The 16,645-nt window shown below is 38.3% G+C and overlaps 1 protein-coding gene across 1 annotated transcript; it reads right to left on the bottom strand.

Annotated features, from left to right (window-relative positions):
• Positions 1–13,075: 13,075 nt before the first annotated feature.
• Positions 13,076–14,523, bottom strand: LOC143884695 (protein CYSTEINE-RICH TRANSMEMBRANE MODULE 9-like). Its single transcript, XM_077388417.1, has 3 exons — positions 14,289–14,523; positions 13,422–13,569; positions 13,076–13,297 (listed from the first exon to the last, which is right to left on the bottom strand). The coding sequence occupies exons 1-3, from the start codon at positions 14,326–14,328 to the stop codon at positions 13,252–13,254; spliced, it is 234 nt and encodes a 77-aa protein (XP_077244532.1). The 5' UTR covers positions 14,329–14,523; the 3' UTR covers positions 13,076–13,251.
• Positions 14,524–16,645: the final 2,122 nt, after the last annotated feature.

Genomic DNA, 16,645 nt, shown 5'->3' with positions numbered 1-16,645 from the left:
CTGATAATTAGTTCTATCAGTTTGTCTTCATTTTATTTTGCTAGTTATTTCAGTAAACTTCTTCTATTTATATATTTATATTGTGTTCGATTTGGCTGCATTCGTTTTCGTTTTAACGTTTAATAAAGAAATGAAATGGGTCTGTTTTATTTTCTAGATACGAAATTTCAGAAGTGAATTACGGTTTTGGACTCATTTTCTGTGTTTTGGGAATGGATAGTTACCTGTGATTAGTCAGATCAGTTTGTTTTCCTGTGATTAGTTAGATTAGTTAGTATGTTTTCATTTTATTTTTTCAGGTTGTTTCAGTAAACGGAGAAATCCAGGTTTTAGAAATCTCTCCCCTATCCTGAGATTTCTAAAATATGGAAACATGGGATGATCTCCTACTCTCTTGTTGATGGAAAAATGGGTGAGAAATCAGAAAACGACGGCGGCTGGTCTCCTTCTCTCGCCTCCCATTTATGATTTTGAGGAAATCCTAGATTCTAAAATCAGCATATCAAAACCACCCCTAAATGAATTCTACGTTGGAGTTGTGCGCAAGAACTCTGTTTTCTTGAACTGAAAAAAATGAATTGTATTATTCAAGATAGGAAAGACAAAAACCAAAACAGAAATAGAGAGAGGAAATGGTAAAGACAATCATGAAACCACATGCCCCCTGTTATAGTGGTTAGACTCTTCAATAATAAGCAAATTCTGATATATTTCTCTAGCCAATTCATCAGCCATCCCATTAGCAGCACCAGTGGTGTACTTGAAGAGGAGAAAACAACCCTATTAATATTGAGAATTAAAATGATAAAATTTGCTAATTGCCATGGCTGCAAAAATGATCTCATCTCACTAACATGCAACCTACATCATTTTTCAAATTTCCTTCCATGTATAAGTTCCTGAACAATTTCAGCCTCATTTAACACTGTCATTCAGATAAGCCCTGCGAATGATTTAACAACCTGTACCCGTGAATTTCTAGAGATGTCTTCGACCATGGCCCGGATCACCAAGAGAAACTAGCAGGACAATTCAGATTATGCCCCCCTCCTCTAGTAATCAGAATTGTTCTGTTAGCTTCTCTTGGTAATCCAGGCTATGGTTGGAGACATCTATATGATTTCACTGGGAGAGGAGGTTAAATCATTCTTAGGGCTTATCTGAATGACAGTTTTAAATGAGACTGAAATTGTCCAGGAACTGATAGGTGGAAGAAAATTCGAAAAATACTGTAGGGCTTATCTGTAGGTTAAATCATTCTTAGGGCTTATCTGAATGATAGTTTTAAATGAGGCTGGAATTGTCCAGGAACTTATACATGGTGCTGTAGGTTGCAAGTCAGTGATATGGGATCATTACTGCAGCCATGACAAATAGCAAATTTTTTCATTTTAATTCTCGATATTAGTAGGGTTGTTTTCCCCTCTTCAAGCACACCCCTGGTGCTGTTAATGGGATGACTGATGAATTGGCTAGAGAAATAGATCGGTATTTGCTTATTATTGGTGAGTCTAACCACTATAAAAGGGGGGCATGTGGTTTCATGATTGTCTTTACCATTTCCTCGCTATTTTCTATTTTAGTTTCTGCCTTTCCTATCTTGAATAATACAATTCCTATTATCACTTCAAGAAAACAAAGTTCTTGGGCACATCTCAAACATAGAATTCATTTAGGGGCCGGTTGGATATTCGGATTTTAGAATCTAGAATTTCCTCAAAATCGTAGATGGGAGACAAGAGAAGGAGACCGGGCGTCGTTTTCTGATTTCTCGCTTTTTTTTGTCAGCAAGAGAGTAGGAGATCATCCCATGTTTCCAGGTTTTAGAAATCTCAGGATGGGGGAGAAATTTCTGAAACCTGGATTTCCTACTTAAAATCCAAGATTGGATTTTCGGGTTGAGCCAGGGTTTTGAGGAACATTGGAGGCATTGTTGGGATTTTGCGATGTTGAGCTTGGATCTTGGCTGGAAAACTTCCATCGGAATTGTTTTTCGGCTTCCGGAAATATCTGCCACGTCAGATGCTCCGGCGTCGTTTCCATCGAAGTTAGGGCGGCAGAGAGAGAGAGAGAGAGAGAGAGAGAGAGAGAGAGAGAGAGAGAGAGATTTCTTTTAATCGTTTTAGTCAAGCCCAAAGCGGGCGGGAAATGTAGCTGGTAACGCGAAACGAAACGAAGATTAAACTTAAAAAGGGAGGTAAGGAAATATCCCCGCGCACCCTCCAACTTATATAAGAACGCACCTTTTATCGTGTAGTTGAGAACTTGAGATCTCGTCTATATAAACCAAAAATGTCATGACTGATTAGTGAGACCGTTGATCTCATTTGCAAAGATTGAGTATTGCATAAATCAACGGCTTAAAGACATCTTAAATGAGCTATTTTTCATGAGGTCTAAAATCGTCCAACTAGAGTGGGACGAAGGGCGATGGATAAGACTAGTTGGGAAGCGATACACGCCCCCTTTTCTTCCTGGGCCTGCTTTATTTTCTAGATACGAAATTTCAGAAGCGAAGTATGGTTTTGGTCTCATTTTCTGTGTTTTGGGAATGGGTAGTTACCTTTGATTAGTTAGATCTGTTTGCTTGTTTTCCTGTGATTAGTTAGATCAGTTAGTTTGTTTTCATTTTTTTTTTTTCGGGTTGTTTCAGTAAACCTTTTCTGCTTGTATATTTATATTTTGTTTGATCTGGTTGCATTTGTTTTCGTTTTAATGTTTGATGAAGAAATGGAGATTAGGGTTTATTTGATTAGGAAGGTTCGCCTGATTTTGTGGCTTTCTTGTGTGAAAAATAGCTCTGTCTTTGTGGGTTTGCATTATTTGGATTAATTTTATTTCATTAAAATGTCAAGAATGAGATTTAACTTCTAGCTAGTGAAAGTGGAGATTGATTGTGTGATTAGGTTCTTTTCTTGGCTTGGGAATTTATTGGTGTGAACTTGTAACACTACAAAATCGCGAATCTCTATCTTCATCTTCTGGTGTTTAGCCTTTTGATTTTCAAATTATTATTTGGCATTCTTCCTAGTCATAGAGCAAATGCTTTTGATCTTTTTTCTTTTTTAAAATCAAGTAGAAAATAAAGATTATTTTCTTGGATAAATTAGAATGATAGAGAAGAAACCAACAAACGAAACAGCCCACAAGTCAGGCCATTCAGTTGGGGCATCTTGTTCTGATTCATTGATGGTTTACATGCATGATTATGTAAGGTTGAGTGGGTTAAAGAGCGTGCCGAAAACAAACTTCAGTGTAAGAAAATATAAATGAGGAATTCCAATGAAGTACAGGAGAAGGAACTTAACTACTTAACATGAATATTTGAAAGCCAGCTGTCTCAACTAGTCAACTACCAAGTTGGTATTTTATATATGTGTGTATAGACGGGTAAAAAATTACTTGTCTATGGTAGGTGTTTTAGCTTTCAGAGATGATGGCCTTGGATGAGCGGTAGCTTCCACCCTGAGTTGCAATTGGTTGTGCCTCTTAGGAAACTATGAAGCTTTGGTCCACCCAGGCATTTAGATCGCCCTACCTACCTACGACGTAAGTTACACGGAAAAATAGTAGATCTCCCTAGCTACCTAAAACATAAATTATATGGAAAAATACAAACTGAAGAATGTGGTAAGGGTACTCTAGTAATTGGCTGCCTTTTATATTAGTATACTAAGTGGCTGCTTTGGTGAAATTGGTAAGGTTGAGAACTGCTTTTGTTAGAGAAGAGGCAGGCTTTAGACCAGATAATCAACACCATTTACTTTGTAGGAGAGACTAGGGATTACGTGCAATGTTTGTTGTCATTTTTTATGCTTGTTGAAGTTTTGGAACCTAATGGAGTTGCAGTCTAGCTCTAGCATGTTGATGCATGCTGTATCTTCTGATAAAAAAAAGGGCAGCCCGGTGCACGAGGCTCCCGCCATTGCGGGGTCTGGGGAGGGCTGGATGTATCTTCTGATGAACAAAGAAAAAATGGCTCATGTGAACTTAATCTATTAAAACAATACCTTTGATAGTAATGAGGCTTATGTGAACTTAATCTATTAAAACAATACATTTGATTTTTTCTTTTTGGTTTTTGTTGTATTTCTCTTTGTATTTTTGGTTGGGGTCCATCTCGGCCCTCTTCCTTTTTAATGAAATCATCTTGCCATTTCAAAAAAAAAAAAAAAACAATACATTTGATAGCAATGAACATTCTCATGCCACCAGTCTTGTGATGGGTAATGAGTCTAAGATGAGTTTGTAAGGACAAATGCACTTATAAATCTTTCCATCTCATGCGAAAGCATTTCTTGTAAATCTTTCCCCCAAGTTTACTCCTTGTCCAAAACATGTTTTCTAAGGTTGAGCTACTGTAGCTGTTCTTGGACTTTCTTCAGGCTAGTAAACCTCTTAAGCATCTTCATATGGTGTATTGAAGTCTAGTCATGAATGTTGTGCATCGCAATTGTTTATAAGTGTATTGACATAAGCGTCTTCATACAATGTGTTGGAGACAAGTGCTTACCAAACATATAAGGCATGCCTTGCACAATTGCCAAGAGAGTGATGAATGCTTTTCTAGTTATTTTTGCTGATGGAGTTGAATAGCAGACTATTCTCAAGGGCACAGACAGAAGAACATTGACAACTCACGCATGGATGATCATTCCTTATTCTCTTCAAAAGTTGTTTCTTTATTTGAGCAATTGTACTTGTTTGAGGAATGTGTATTCCCCACTCTGGATAATCTTGTTTTCAGTCAGATTGATAAGGCCGTGTTTTTCTATGATAGGTGATATGGCTTGTGGGCCTGATGGTTTTTGTATGTTTTTTTTTCATGAATTATGGGATTTCATTATGGGAAGCATTATGGCGATGTTGAAGGGTTTTTATGCTGGGCAAATCTTAGATAAATTCACCAGAGTAACCCTTCTTTTGTTTTTGAAAGATAACAGGAGCAATATTCATCTCTCATTCTTATCTAGGACATGTGTTGGTTCGATCGATTCAGACCTTCTGGAAAAAAACGAATCATGAGTGTTTTGGGTGGGATTATTTCAAACAACTAGAGCGCTTCCATTCAGGGAAGATAATTCTTCAATGGTGCTCTTCTTGCTAATGAGTGCATGGAGTTTTATCATAAAAGTAGTAAGTATTGTGTCATTTGCAAGTTCATTACGGAGAATGCATATGATAGGGTGGAATGGATATGTATTGACTTTTTATTTTGTAAAACAAGATTCAATGATATATGAAGAAACTGGATGCGTAATTGTATATCGTCAAATTGGTGTTCGATCTTGCTCAATGGCTTCTCTTTTGGGTTCTTCAGAACAAGTGGGGGTCTCCGCCAGGGAGACTCCGTTTCCCGTTTCCTTTCACTATTATAGCCGAGGCATCCTGTACCATGATTGAGAAGGCTCGGTCCATCCATTTGATTTAATGATTCAAAGTTGGTTAATTAGATTTGGAAATCACGCATTTGTAGTACATTGACGACACTCTTCTATTCAATAGTGACGGCGATAAAATCTGAAGGCAATTTTGAGATGTTAGGACAATGAATAAACTTCGCTATTTTTTTATTTTTATTTTTTGATTATGGGTGTTAGATTGGATCAGCGGGAGGATGCTAGAATTGCTAATTTGATGGGATGTCTTCATAGTGCGACTCCTAACACCTATCTAGGCTTGTCTCTGTACATCGGGAGAGCTCCAAAAGGTCGTTGGGATTCAATGATCGATAGGGTGGAAAGGAAGATGCCTCCTTGGAGAAAGTGTCTTTTATCTTTGGGAGGAAGAATTGCTCTTGTTGAAGCTGTTATTGTTTATGTTTCATTGTATTTTATGTCCATATGTCGTTGACTGATACGAATGGTGAATATTATCGAACAACTCCAAAGAACTTGCCTTTGGAACGATGAGGAGGAATGCAGAAAGTACCATATGGCTACTTGTAATGTGGGCTGTCACCCTAAAAAGGAGTGTGGGCTTGGTATTAGAAGATTGTGTCTGATATACACCGCTTTTCCAGGGTAATGGATTGGGAGATTTTAGGATTGATAGAAGCCAATTGTGGCATATTGCGATTGGTGAAAAGTGTGAATCTAGCTTTGGGGTTTCGTACTCGTGGGATGGGTATGGGTGTCTGGGTATGACACCTTGATGTGACATCATTCGCATTATTACATGATTTTCAGAATAACATTCGCTACAATGGTTAGCGGTGGGAGAGTTAGATTCTGGCGCAAGATGTTTGGTGTAAATCGTCAATTTTTTCGTCTCTTTATCGTGTTGCCTCATCCAAAGAGATTAGTGTGGGGGCCTCTTTCCACCGGTAGGATGAGGGAGTGAATTGGAAAGTTCAATTTCGTAGAGCTTTTTCGACAGGGAGATTGATTTGGTTGACACAAATATGTTTAGATTAGATTTTTTTTCCCTTAAAAGACAGCGGGGGGGATCGACTAATTTTGTTGGGTACCCTTGAGTGAGCTTTCTTGGTCATATCTTTCTACCACCAGTTTGCACCTCAGTTTTTCATGGTCTCATGCTAATGGTTGGGAAAGTGCCTCCATAGAGAGTGATTGCTTTTTGTTGGACGGTGTGCTTGGACGAAGTCCTTGTTGTTGATCATCTCCGTAGCCGCGGCAGATCATTATCAACCACTATGTCTTTCGTCTTGCGTTAGACCTTTCGACTATTAGATTAGCTTGCCTACCATTTTCTTAAGTCTCATCTAGTAGGGTTTGGAAAGTGCCTACTCTTCAGATAGTGATTGCTCTTTGTTGGACGGTGTGCATGAACAAAGTCCTTACTATTGATTATCTCTGTAGCCATGGATCATCATCAACCAACCACTCTGCAACGTGTCTTGTGTTGGAGGAAACAATCAGCCATTTGTTTATCCATTAGTCATTTATGCACGAGATTTGGGATTTCATTTTTCAGCCTTTTGGTATCATTTGGGTTCTGCCTTGTCACATCATTGAGCTATTCAATGTTTGATTTTTTCGGCCTTGGCCTGCCAAGGGCCGAACTCTTTGAGGTATGATCCTTTTGTCTTGCTGTGGTATGTTCGGAAGGAAAGAAATATATGGATTTGCAAAGGAACGCCGGAGGTTGTTTGGAGCATTAATTAGTAGATTCTCCCTGCTTTTATCCACTGGGCTACGGCGCTGCACTTTTTGGGGCTCACGAATCTACTATTTGGCGAGCATAGGAGGAGATTAATATCCTAAAGCTGAGTTAGGGTGAATCATTTTGCTCTGAGATGGATCCCACCTCTCTCATGCTTTCTAAAGCTAAACTTTGACGGACCAAGCTCAGGGAACCCTTGTCTGGTGGGTGTGGGTTACCTCATTTCAGGTGGTAGAGGCAGAGCTTAATGGGGCTTGTTTGGGCCTCTTAGCATTACTGACCCCATCGAGGTAGAGGTCTAGGCTTTGCTTAGTGGGATTAGACTTGTTAACAAGTGACAGTTTGATTCCCTTATTGTGGAGGAAGATTCTCTCACATCATTCAAGAAAAAAAATCGAGGGAGATTCTCTGAATGTGATCCGTTGGGTTCGACATGCTGTTTTCTACCCTTGGAGTTTCATTGGCGGCGCCAAGATTCTAGATACAATTGAAATTCACAGTTTGACTTTCCAACATATGTTTCTCTCCAATAGTAAGGCGAGCCTTCTCGCTCAATCTATAGTGACGAGAGTGGCCTTGGAGTTATTTGACCACCTTCCCCTTGATGTTTTTTTTTGGTTTTGCTTATGTTTTTGTGCGATTTTTCTTGCTCTCGTTTGTTGTTTCTTTACTCGACCACCTCGGTCTTAGGAGTTATTTCTCCCTTCTTTATACGTGCATCGCCATAAAAAAAGAGCATTGAAAAGTGAAATGTTGCAATCAAACCTAAGATATTCTTTTTTTTTTTTTCCATTTCGTAAACTGTGAAACTTTACTTGTAAGAGATAAAGGGAAATAACATGCAAAACAAATAAATATCATGAAATAGAAACAAAGCTCTCATTACATAATATATACTCTTTGTGAAAGAATTAGGGGGCTCTTTGTGAAAGAATTAGGGGGGCAGGATTTTTTATTTAGGAGCATCCATCAAGTAGAAAAACGATGCTGGAGCATCCATCAAGAAGAAAAATTATGCAGGAGCATTCATCATGAAGGATGTTGCAGGCACATTTTTTTAATGATAATGCATGCACATTTATTAAGAAGAAAGGGGTTCTAGAGGGCATTGCTTGATCTAAAGTTGTAGGGGTTTGCTTATTTTTTCCTAGAGGGAATTATGGGGCTTCTTAACAGATTTTACAATGATATTAGAACTTTAATGGGTTTTGAGTTCGGTATATTTAAAAAAGTTGGAATAGTTTCTTCTCTTTATATCTTGAATTTTACATGTTATGAGGCCTTTTTTGGGCAATATGTGGTATCTTTATGATTTATAGGGATTCCTAGTAATTTTCTATACAAATTAGACTATGTTTTAGTGCATCGCTTAAAAAAAAAAATCAACTGTAGTACCGTTGGTGTTGAAAGTTTGATTTTAGTTTTAGGAAAGTTTGGGGTATCCAATGACTTTTCTTCTTTGTTAGGTCTTTTAGTTTTGCTTCATCGAAGGTAATGCTTACCTAGGGTTTGCGGATCATTTTCTGAGAACTTTGAGCTTATGCTTCCGCCATTCAAAAAAAAACTTAGGAGCTTATGAATGGTTTCTAATTCAGATTAATTGATCAGACAGAGATCGATTGGGTGAGAAGAGAGGGAGAGAGGGGGATTGATTTGTGGGAGAAAGAGGGGGGAAGGTTGACCAAGGTGGGAGTTTATGGATGTTTATATGGAGGGCTTAGTTATTTTGGTGGGATGAGGCTAAAAAGGCTATAAAATATGCGTTTTAAAGCGATAAGTGGGCCATGGAAAAGGGGTTAAGGTGGGCTATATGCTGATGTGGACGTTCCCTACATCTAGGCAAATACCACCGAAAAGAGAAATAACATGTCCAAAATCCCAACAAAAACCTAAATCTAACAGCTAAGATGATGGTGAGTGGATCACATCAAATAGTAAAGAGGGTTTTAGTATTTTTACCTCTGTAAGGCTTTATAAGGCTCAATTTAATCTTTTATTGCTTTTTATATTTGTACGAGTATTCTTCTTGTGGGCGTGATACTCAAGTTTTGCTTGTGATGCAATTCTAAAATCCTTGTGGAGTGATTCTATCTGACTGGGAATGCTGTGTTCTTTGCCTCTTTCTAGTAAGCATGTGTACGCTAGTTTTTTCAGCTTTGAATAGAGTATTTTTTTTGTGGGTACTTTTTATTTTGGAATTTTATATTTAGCTTCTCGAGTTTGAAAGCCTCACAGGAAAGGTGTATCTTTTTATAACTTGTACTCAGTTATGTTTTATTGTTGGAACCTTGGAACTCGGATCTTGCCAACATGTGCTCTCTAATCCACTCCCAGCTATGAACTTGATGAAAACTTTCACTCTGATTTACTCTTGCTTCCAAGTCTGCTCTTCCCTCTTCTCCTGGCTTAGAAGGTTGGAACTTTTGTTCACATTAATTTGGTATTAAAGCAAGTTCTGGTCCAATGCGCCACACCACATTGTGTTAAAAAACATTTAAAATTGTGATTTTTGTACATTTTGAACAAGTTGGTCGAGAGTGGATGGAATTTAGAGACAGATCGAATAATGCGACATGGTAGAATACAATGGGAAATGTTGTAAGAGAACAACTGGACTACAACAGAATCTAAATCCAATATGTGAAGGAATTCCAAATCAGTCATAGATTCAGCTATGAAGATCTAACCTATGCAGTGGAAGATGAAGCTGAACGGCTGAAAGCACATGGATTACCTGTCAACAAAGGCAACTCTGACGAGGAAAAGGAATACTTGGATAATTTCAACCTGACCAATTGTAATGGAAGTAATGAATTATTTGAAAATCTAGCTTTCATGTTAAAGAATCTGACGAGTGTGGTTGAAAGAATTGGCAATTAAGAAAAGTTCGTGGGGGCATGCATGGAATTTTCATGGGTTGAAACTTCAAGTGACAACTTACATGTTGCAAGTTATGAGTTCTTACTCATTTAAGTATTTGTGCTATTGGAGGGGTTTAATATTTAAAATTTGCAGAGCAGCGGCAACACAACTCGGCCACCTGGGAGGGTATGATATTGTTCAAGGATTATAAAAGGCTTGTTTTGGTCTGTAGTTTTGTGGATTTGATTAGCTTTTTGTGGGAAATGATATTGATTTTTAACGTTCTCTCTAAAAAGTGCAAAAGACACCTATATTCTAGGAGGAAACATCCTTCATTTGTCATTCAAATGAAAGAGAGTGATGAATGAGCGATTCCAACTCGGGTGAGATTGGATTTTAAAATTTCCCTTGATTTCTTTGGGTTCGAACGTCACTCCCACTTGAAAATTTGCTTATAATGACTATACGATAAAAATCAATCTCTGTGCCCCCTCCCTTCCCCCATTCTCTTCGACAAAGGGTGCATTTAGAATTACTTTTGTAAAAGGAGTTTGTACCCCACCTATTAGAAGGTTTGATTGTTCTTGTTAGGTGACATGATGTCTAACGGGGCCGAGCCTTCTTTTGGTTATCAGCTTGTTCTTGAAGATGCTTTCCAAGTAGCAATCCCTCATTCGGTAATGCTGTAGAATTGATGTATCCAGGTCTTTCAGTGTTGGTTGCTGCATTGTCTCTTTCACGTAGCCCATTCATTTGAGTCTCACTCGGAAACCGATCTTGGGTTAGCGTCCGTGTGGCATGTGCCATTTGAGCCAGTTGGGTGTTTCCTCACTATTTTTGTTCATTTGATATTTTGATGTAGGATCGCACATGCGTGATCCAAATATTAGGGGGTAGTCATTGTGGAGAGTGATTACCCATTCGAACGGGCCCCACTTGATTGATCCGAATAGTTCACTTGACAGTTCTTGCTTTGGTTATCCTATGGCTCATAGTCATGCCAATCATCCAATCCTAAGATCCTATAATGAGTATTTATGTTGTCAAATATGGAGGGTTAAAAATTGGGGAAAAATGCACTTAGACCCCTGTGGTTTCTGACACATTCAACTTAACCCCAAAAGTTTAAAAAGTTACAAGTAACAAGTACACCCCCTCCGTCAACTGCTTGTCAGTTTAACCTAACGGAAAGACTAAAACTAACCATGGTTCATTTGCAGAGGGATTAGGGCTATGCCATTTCCCACTGCCGCCGTCGCCCCTCCGGCCACCGCCGCCGTCGCTACCTTTGGACATCGCCGCTATCGCCATCTCCGGCCACCGCCGCCGTTGCCACCTTTGGGCACTGCCACCGTTGCCATCTCTGGCCACTGCCGTCACCTCCACCACAGACAATCGAACCCCACCCCATGGCTACATCAAACCCACATTTCAAGAAAAAAACTTTGATAAAAACAAAAAATAAAGCCCTAAAACATTAGGGTTTTTGTGCAAATCATTATAATGATGTGAATGAAGACAAATAAAACTCTCAAATGGAGGGTTTATGTTGATAAATCAACAAGGGTTTGAATCAAATCCCAATTTTTAGTTTTCAAGTATGAAAACCTTAATTTTCAGTTGGGGAAGACGAGGGCATTTTCGTCTTTTCCCCCACGCTGTCAGCTCCGTCCAATTAAAAAAACCCAATGAAACCACGGGGGGGTCTGCTTTGTAACTTTTTAAACTTTTGAGGTTAAGTTGAATGTGTCAGAAACCACATGGGGTCTAAGTGTATTTTTCCCTAAAAACTAAACATAGGAAACAATGCAAATAATTTTTTAGGGTGCCCAAAGAGACCCTTAAGGCCTATTTCCATGAAGCATTCCTTATTTGCATACAATATTATATGCAATTAACTTTTAGGGTTACCCAAAGAGCTTTGGGTGTCACCAAAATTATTCCTTATTTGCATATAAGGCTGCCTTTAGGCTCTCTTTGGATTGCAAGAAAACCATCGAGTTAAAATTGTATGGGGTTTGTTCCAGTCATCTTTGTTCATATGTTAAAAAAAGTATATATGGAATTTTAGAAATATCTTTCCTTTCCTAACTTTTCCAGAAAATTCATGCCATCCAAACAGGGCCTTATGGCCATGTTTCCCTTGCAAACTTTTGTAAAAGGCCGAGATTATTCATATGAAAAAACATGTTTTTAGTCTCAACCCCTGATAAAAGAGTAAAGGCTGATTCCTACGTGATGCCCTTAGCCGCGAAGTAGCTGAAGCAACCTCTTGCTCAACATCTATAACATGGGATTTGCTAGAAAATTTAGCGGCTGGCTTTTGCATGTGGGAACAGTTACCTCAGATGAATTAAATGAATAACACAAAATCTGCCGGTTCTCACATTCAAAAGCTAGCCGCGAAATGGGCTAGCAAATCCCCTATGATATGCAACTAATTCTCTATAAGGAGCATTCCTTGTTTTACCCCATTGCTATGGCGTGCCCTTTTGCACAAGCGAATGATGTTTGCATCCTTCTTTTGCCATGTTTTCATGCTTATCTTTTTCTTTTTTTAGTGGATAAATGCTATAGTCATTGTCATGGTTGGATAATCCAGGGGAGATGAAGGTCACCAATGTTATCCACCTCATGAAGCATAACCACGCGTACTTGCCAAATAAATAATAAGAGTCATCACGTCACGTGAATAACAATAATGCATCTCCATGCTTCGTTTTGACATTTTTTATAAGCCTAGCTTTGCTAACTATTATTCAACGAAGTGAAGATATATGCCTGGTATATACTTACCAGTATTTCAAAGTGGCTAAAGAAAATTCTAGTCAACTCGGTGCAGGAGGATCGAGTACTCGGTTGATGCGGTCGAATACTCAGTTGACTCAGCTAACTCGGGAGAGACAAAGGAGTTTTGATTGACTCTGTAGTAGAGGTGTAAACATGATTCAATCTTTGGGAATTCAGGGTGAGCTTTTACAATAAAATCAGGTCGGATTTGGGTTTATTCCAATTCATTTTTTTACACTAGTCGACCCAAATTGCACCCCTACTGTAAGGGGAAAATGCAGGATAACCGGATAAGAACTGAGCTACAAAGATTGCATCCATTACAAACAAATTAAGCAAAACTTATCCATACAATCGTTTATTCGAAAGAGCATATCCCTTTCATCACACTACAAGGCGAAAGTAAAGAAATATAAACAATAAGATCATAGAATGAAGTAAAAAGAAAAAGGAAATCACATCCTCCTTAAGCCCTCAAAGGCAGATATCCAAGGCGCAACAACAACATACGGCAGCACAACTGCAAGGCCAGAAAAAAAAAAAACGGGGTAAGTGAAAAATCAATCAGTACATGGATGATCTATCTTTAAGAACAGAGTAATAGAAAGATTAAAAAAAAAAAAATGAAATTCAATGGAACATACCATCCTTTCCAGAATCCATCACCCCGACTCTTAGTTTCGATTGGAGGAGGTTGCTGGGGATAGTCAGAGCCATCTTTTGTAGGATAACCGGCCGGTGGCGGTGCAACATAAGCACCTGGAGAGTATCCCTCTGCCGGTGGAGGGTTCACTGCTCAATCAAAGCACAATAAGAATCAAAAGATGATTAATCCCAAAAGTATTAAAACTCTCCGAGTCAACTCAAGACAACTCGTCAATCATGAAAAGTAAATGAACCCATGATTCTTTTTTTTTTTTTTTTTTTGAAGGGTAATGATCCCAAGCACTATTTTTAGGCATTAAAATGTAGAGAAATTATATGGTGACCGCCCTTAAAGTCACGTGTGGCTGGTACAATATAAAAACTCTTAAACTGGACTTCACGCTTGGGCACCATATAAAAACTCTTTAGATGTAATAGATACATGGAATACCTACAAAATCTATATCCATTAATAGGAGTTCAAAACTGAATATTGGACTCAAAATTGTGTTTAATTTTGAGTCCAATAATCAGTTTTGGACTAAAAATTGCGTTTAATTAGTTTTTAAGTCCAATAATCAGTTTTAGACTCAAAATCAATTCTCAAAATTCCAGCTGTTATTTTGGTATTTTGAAAATTGATTTTGAGTCTGAGAAGATCAGTGCCTAATCATCTTCCTTCTTCCCATTTTCGCAAACCAACAATTCACTTTCTTTGTAGTTTTTCAAATCCAACATTAAAAAACAAAACAAACAAACCCAACAAACTATCAAATGAAGAAGAAAATCAAAGATAAAAACCCAGCAAGAAAATCACACTAACAAGAAGCAGATGCTAAGAACTGATAGCTAAGAAGAGGAATTACCAGGAGGAGGTGGGCCTTGCTGTTGATCGTAGTAACTCATGTTGAGAGTATGATTGATAGAAGGAGATTACAGGGAAGAAGAAGAAATGGGGTTTGTTGTTGAAGAGGGTGATGAGAAAGAGATAAAAGGGAGAAGAAGGTGGAGAGGTTGATGATTAGGTTATATGGGTTTGGTTGCTTAATAGATTTGGATTGTGGTGTCGGCTATTACGCGTAAGGGAAGACTCAGAGACAAAGGAAAGAGTAGGAGGAAAGAGTAGGACATGGGAAGATGATTTTCTTATCTTATTTTGCTTGTGGCTTACGTATGAAGGTCCTTGTCTTCAACCTACTTTAACAAGACACGTGACACCTCCACGCGTTATTGTTTGAATTGAATGAAATATTAGAATGCTCTCTTTGTTTCATTACTTCATTGTTGTTCAATACTTCAATGGTTGAAACTGAAACTGCCTAGGAAGTCTCCTTTGGGTTATCTAAACATAAATGCCTAACTACAACATTTGACAGAGAGAACACTTAATAATGGGAGCTAACTTAGAAAACACATTTAATAATGAGATTTTAAAGGGCAGTGATATTTCCCCCTCTCTCTGATGGATAACAAGCCCCCCCCCCCCCCCCCCCCCCCCCAATCTATAATGGTTTCTATAATGGGCAGTCCCTGTATAGATCGGAGGGTTAGGATGATCTACGATGTACACACTTGATTTACATCGTGGCCCAACAAATGAACAGTTTGGATCATCCTTTGAAGTGGGACCATTGTACCTTTCGAAAAATACTGAGCTTTACGACGGCCACCATATAAAATCTCTTTAATAATACCCTAGCCTAGCCTTAAAAGAGTTTAGGAAAATAGAGATTTAATATGCTGTGTGCGAGTGAAGTCTGATATTTTTCAAACAGTACAGTGTGGCCCATTAATAGGATGATCCAGACCGTTAAATTGTTGGGTCACAACATATATAGGCTGAATTCTGAAAATCAGTTCCATAGGATGAACATACCCTCTGATCTGTAGAGGGAGTACTTTACATTATAAAAACAATTAATTAGGAGGGTTAGGATCATACTATGAAGATAATTGACCGGGTACAGCCTATTTATGTTATGGCCCGACAAATAAACAGGTTGTTGGATCATCATGGGAATATCTTCTTGTATGCAAAGCAAGCTCTACTGACGACAGCTCCACCGAGTACTTCATCAGATGATCGAGCCACATAACAAATGGTTGTGGAGGTGCCTAGCACATGCCAGTACACGCCCATATTCCACTAAAAATATATGGAAAACCTTTTACCTTCTAAAATTTACAAAATTTCTATGAAGCCCTTTCTTCCCCCAAGATTACTATCAATCCTCACCTTAATATTCTATTGGATCACGATCATCATAGCCTCATGCTATCATTGCCTTGTGTATATGCATGAGCGTGGCCTAGGCTTAAGTTCTGCACAAGGACTGGAATAGCTCTAGATACCTTTCAAGAAGATAAGATTGCATGGAAGCATCCAAAATATGATTTTACTAAAAGGGAACAAGGGAGATAGTTTGGAAGTATATTCAAAATGACTTTCTCATCCGCGATCGACCAATCAGTAATTTATATCGGCTATTAAGAAACTAAGTGCGCCAAATGAGAATGGAATTTGCCCGTCTCAAAAACGTTTATAAATGTTGATTTTTCGCTCTCAACTGTGATTTTCTTTCTTAGCCAGCCACTTCTCCAACTGTTCAATTATAGCCCAGCCCATCTTTCAAACAGACCTCTCATCAAAAGAATTCTGAGCCCACATGTTGATTGAAATTGCAAGTGATTGTACTCAATTCCACTCGCCCCTTCGCAGGACCCAGGATGAAAGAAACCTTCTAAATGGTGAAAGGAAGCCCTAGTTCCCCGTATCAACGGGGTTAGGATGTGTCCCCAATTCACGCCTTTCAAAATATGGCGTTCTTAACCATATGAGATACATAGAGAAAGAAAGAAATCAACCACCATATCTAAATAATAAAAGCACGAGTCAATATAAAATGGTGACATATCTCATTCACCAAACTTATATTACTTGTTCTGAGTTTCTAACACATTAAATTTCTAATGGTGACATATCTCTTTCACCAAACTTCTATTTTTCTAATACATTAATTTTCTCCCTATCTACAACTATCTTATTATACTGTACAATAATGTGTTTAAATATAAGCAAGCATTCTACTCACGGCAGCAAAAGAAAAAAAAAAAAAAAAACCTAACTTAGGCTAACTTCACTGACTTTTGACACCAAAAGAAGAAGAAAAGAAATAGTAAAAAGATTTAAAAAAAAAAAAAAAAAACCAAAGAAATGTGGGTC

The sequence above is a fragment of the Tasmannia lanceolata genome, unplaced genomic scaffold, assembly GCF_043159265.1.
Source record: "Tasmannia lanceolata isolate RefF3 unplaced genomic scaffold, GAP_Taslan_0.1 ptg000008l, whole genome shotgun sequence".
Classification (NCBI taxonomy): domain Eukaryota; kingdom Viridiplantae; phylum Streptophyta; class Magnoliopsida; order Canellales; family Winteraceae; genus Tasmannia; species Tasmannia lanceolata.
The sequence above is the reverse complement of the archived record's forward strand: the minus strand, read 5'-3'. Positions and strand labels throughout refer to the sequence as shown.

Excerpts from the sequence above, each read along its gene's own strand:
- LOC143884695 (XM_077388417.1), bottom strand. The coding sequence starts at position 14,328 with ATGAGTTACTACGATCAACAGCAAGGCCCACCTCCTCCTG. Across the intron at positions 13,570-14,288 it reads GCAAGGCCCACCTCCTCCTG|TGAACCCTCCACCGGCAGAG; the intron begins GTAATTCCTCTT and ends TTGATTGAGCAG. Across the intron at positions 13,298-13,421 it reads GATGGATTCTGGAAAGGATG|TTGTGCTGCCGTATGTTGTT; the intron begins GTATGTTCCATT and ends CTGGCCTTGCAG.